General features: G+C 33.3%; 1 protein-coding gene across 1 annotated transcript in view; it reads left to right on the forward strand.

Moving 5' to 3' along the window:
- Positions 1 to 827, forward strand: part of LOC115444432 (cysteine synthase) — a 13,618-nt gene extending 12,791 nt beyond the window's left edge. Inside the window, exon 3 of the mRNA XM_037446964.1 lies at positions 47 to 827. Within this exon, the coding sequence (XP_037302861.1) occupies positions 47 to 317 (271 nt within the window). The 3' untranslated portion in view covers positions 318 to 827. The remainder of the gene's footprint in view (positions 1 to 46) is intronic.
- The last annotated feature ends 3,767 nt before the right edge of the window (positions 828 to 4,594 follow it).

Raw genomic sequence — 4,594 nt, forward strand, 5'->3', positions numbered from 1 at the left:
TTGTTGCGACTGTTGGAACGGCAGGAACATTTACCGGTACAGCGAGATATTTGAAGGAGAAAAATCCTGAAATTAAAACTTTCGTTGTAGAGCCATCCGGTTCTGAACCCATTAAAGGAGATGCGATCACAAAGCCACTTCATTTACTGCAAGGCTCAGGATACGGCTGCGTCCCGAACCTGTTCAAGTTTGAATATCTGGATGAACCCATCAGCGTCACTGATGAAGAGGCCGTGGAGTACATGAAGTTAATGAGAGATCTAAGGAGGGTCTATACGTTGGCTACACCAGCGGGGCCAACGTCGCCGCCGCCGTGAAGATACTCAAATCTGGAAAGTTGCCGAAAGACGCGTGGGTGGTCACCTTACTGAACGACACCGGCTTGAAATACACACCAGTTCCAGAGGAATTAATTAAATAGGCATAAGGTACATATTATTATTTAACGAATGGTCCGTAATTATTCTAATATAGGTCATAATTATGTCATAATTAGTGTAAGTTAATTGTATATTTAATAAAAAAGTTATAAGTATTTATGTTTAAAGTTGATTATAAATTCGTAAAGCATGACTTCGTTTTATGATGTAATATAATAAAGATATTGTTATCTATATTAAAACTTGTTAGAATCATAAACTCACTATCTATAGCAATTATTGAAAGTATTGAATACAAGTTTAAAAATTTACATCCTTGTTTTTTTAATTGTTAATATTCGAACGATAATCGTTATATTTTTATGTAAATAATATTCTTTTATAATATTATCAATGGTATACCAGTATATCCTGTCCATTTTGCAATACTAAGATATTAAAAACAGATTTATATGTTTTTATTTAATATTAAAGCTTGGTGAATTTTAAATTATAAAACACACACACACACACACATGATGGAAGGTAATACTTACTTTAAACAAATGTATTTAATTATTTCCTCATTCACGAACTCAAACATGCGTATACTTGTAAAATTGCACAACAAAAATAAGGATTTCTTCAACTTAATATGTAAAATAAGGAAAACTTTAAGTTAACTCTATAGTAGAGTTCTATTAGGCACATATAACTGCAGTGGCGATACTCAGGAGAGAGGTATGCAAGGACTAATAAGATAAGGTTTGAGGAAACATTGTAGCTCGACATGAGTGCAATAATTAAATACAAGCTCACCATTTTGTAATAGGCTCATATCTGTAATTTCAGTGGTCTCAGTACTACATCGATTAGGTTATTAATTAAAAGTATCTACAGTTTAAAATTGTGGTGAAGAGCATAAACCATTAACCATTCAGCATCCAATCCAATCCAGCTATTATACAATCGTTAACGCTAAAAGATAATGAAAAGAAAATCTATATGAATGACATAATACTGGCTCACAAGGTTCTATGTTGTATCTTGTTCACAAATTGAATTATAAATAACAATGATTATGTAATTTTCAATAAAAAATACAATAATCCTGAAAGATAAATAAAGAGGGAACCAAGAATTATAGTCTTCTAATTTTACCAACATGAAAAATTTTAAATGTCGTTTTACAACATGAATAAAAATTACATAGAACTTTGTAAATGCGAGACAGCGATATCCTATCGATAAGTTTATCGACATATTATCAGTCCTACGCATAATCTTAGCATTATCTCTAGGCATCTATTATCTAAGATGTCTGATCAAAGAACTCGGGATTGCGTTATATTATGTATGTCTGACGATGACGACCGAGATCGCCATACATGACTTTCTATTTTCCAGACACGTATATAGAACATGTACGTAGATGTAGTTGGTAGGTATGGTCAGGCGAAACGGTTACCATTAAACGAGTTTATTTGTTTCCTTATTTAAAGACACACACGCCACGCCTCTACCTTCACCGGTTAGGTAAAAGTGCAATTAGGGCACCCATAATGATTTCTTTTGTTTGGTCACCCGCAAAGTCAATCCAATACCTCAGTCCCCCCTTGGCCATGAAGGCTGCAAAGTCTTTGAAACGTTGGGCAAAAATTAAAATATAAAAACCGCGACAAAATCCTAAAAATAGTTTAATTTTAAGGCACCCACTTTTCGTCATGCGTGTTTTGTCTCATGATGTGATAAAGGCCACGAGCCTATAGTCACATCCGGCTCAAATTCCAGAGTCCGACCTGATACTGACCAGAAAATCCCATTATCATATTGCTCAAGCCGGGATCGGAAAGCGGGACCTCATAGTGGTGAATAGTATTCGGGGCATGTTGTGTGTTGATTCTTAAAATTGTAAAGAACCACAATTATCATTGTGAAATAAATAAACACAGGAAAAATGACAATGAAAATGTGTTTAAAAGACGGATAACAATTTATGCACCAAATAATATGATATCATTTGATGATAGGCCCATAGCAACGATTATAAATGTAACATTTTATTTTTAAATTGTGTTCCCATAATATACTATTTAGATTATCTTGTATAGAACTACTAGAATTTGACAATGTAAACAATACGGGTAAACAAACATCATATTGCTCATCCACGTCATTTACCAACACCATAGTAGTTAGGTCTTATCACTTGGATTGCGAGAGGCTCTGCCCTATTGCTGTCCCCTGCAAGGGTTGTGGTTGCATGCATATGCGCGCCCCGCGACCTTTTATATTAAGGAGAAAGAGTAATATGGCCAGTTTTAATCAGTTTAGACCACTAAAATCTGATTAATAGATATCCCCGTGATAAAAATGCTAAGTCTAAACCTCAAGTCCCTACAATCATCGCGTTCGACTCATTTACCTATATTTAATTTATAATTAATACATTGAATAAGTTACCTTTAATACATGTATGTATCAAGGATAAAGACGTGAAGAATACAAATATATTGATTAATGTAGTTACAATGCGTCGTATGTCATCTATTGGAACGTGTGATATGTATGTTTGGGAAGTTAAGCATGAATAGGATAGTTAAGAATGAATAGGTTGATTTGAATTTTATCGTTCATTATAATTAACTACTGATCAATCATAATACAGTCGATAAACCTTATAAGTATGGCGCTAAGCCAGGCGCCAAATAGACACGTATTTATTATCCAATAGCATTATTGTATTAGGAATGATGAAACTAGATTTTATGGCTGCAGATAGATTTTTGTATTTTTGTATACTGAATATATAATATTCAGTATACAAAAATATTTTTTTTTCGTTCGTTTAATATAACGTGAAACAAAACAGACAATTTGTCAAATATTCCTACTTTGTCGGCAAACCGCGACTATCAATTTTGAGACGTATAATTTTGCATCATTGTATAAATTCTTGTTAAACCCACATTCCTCGGTTATAAACCAAAATCACAGGCTACAATCACCTTCATAAAAAATCATCGCTAGAGTAGCGCATTCGTTTTTTTTTATTTGATATTTTTTAAACGATGCCATTTTGTGCAGTTTTTGGCAGACTGAAGTTAAAATTAAAGAGGTGGTTCGGACTTAATTCATTATATTTACAAGGCCACCTTTCTTGGTAGTGACTCGTATTTTAACGGTTGAGGTATTTGGAAAATAACGCAAATAACACGTACATACACATACATACATACGATGCTAATCGTTATGTGCCACTACTATATAGACTTGTTAATATTTGCATAAATTATTATATCCTAACGGAAATTTTATTGTGTGGATTTATAATTATTTACGACTAGAGAAGTGGTTCTCAAAGTTCACTAGATCGCGACCTACTTTATCAAAAACTTCCAAATTCTGGACTCATATTTCAGCTGTCATAAAGTCATTTTGAATACTTAAGAAACAATAACATAATATAACGAATGACGCTTCAATGAGAATTTTAGTTACTTTTCACGTTCATCAATTCAGTTGGAAAAGTCATTCGATGAACTGTTTTCAGTGCCCTTCGTTATCGAATATATTATGAGGTATACTTTAGGAAATACTGAATTAGACATTTTGTTCCTGGTTATTATATAACATTTTGTTCCTTGCTGTTTTTTGTTTGTCTTTGATCCATATCACAACAGCCTGCAGGCCGGCATTGTTTTGTTTGGGAGACGCAGACCCTTTCATTGTTCGACTTTTTTAAAACTATACTATAGTCCTTAGCATCAGATCCGTTGTAGTCACATGTCATAATAAGATAATAATAAAACTTGTCTTTCGTATTATTAGGCGCCGCGCAAACGTAGACAGTTGTTTTAATAACTACAGCAACTTGAGTTTAATTGTAGCGTAATGTTTCTCGGCAAATAGTTGCCACCTGACTCCATTATCGCTACGCCTAGATCTAGTGAGATGAGTATCAACAAAAGCCGGAAAAGCATCCGTTGAGATCTAAAAAATTAAATATCAATTTATTATACTTAATGATTTCTTATGTTCACGCGATTGTTAAACATTGAAATAAAAGTATTTATGGATTTTATTGCGGTTAGTCCGCTCCGTGACTATGAAGGTTGTAAAGTCTTCGAAACTTCGGAAGAAAATAATATAAATAACCATCAATATATCATTCAAATAAAAATATTAATCCTCAAATAAAGATCCTGCATTGCATTACTGATAACCTATTAAGG

The sequence above is a fragment of the Manduca sexta genome, unplaced genomic scaffold (assembly GCF_014839805.1).
Source record: "Manduca sexta isolate Smith_Timp_Sample1 unplaced genomic scaffold, JHU_Msex_v1.0 HiC_scaffold_45, whole genome shotgun sequence".
Taxonomy (NCBI): domain Eukaryota; kingdom Metazoa; phylum Arthropoda; class Insecta; order Lepidoptera; family Sphingidae; genus Manduca; species Manduca sexta.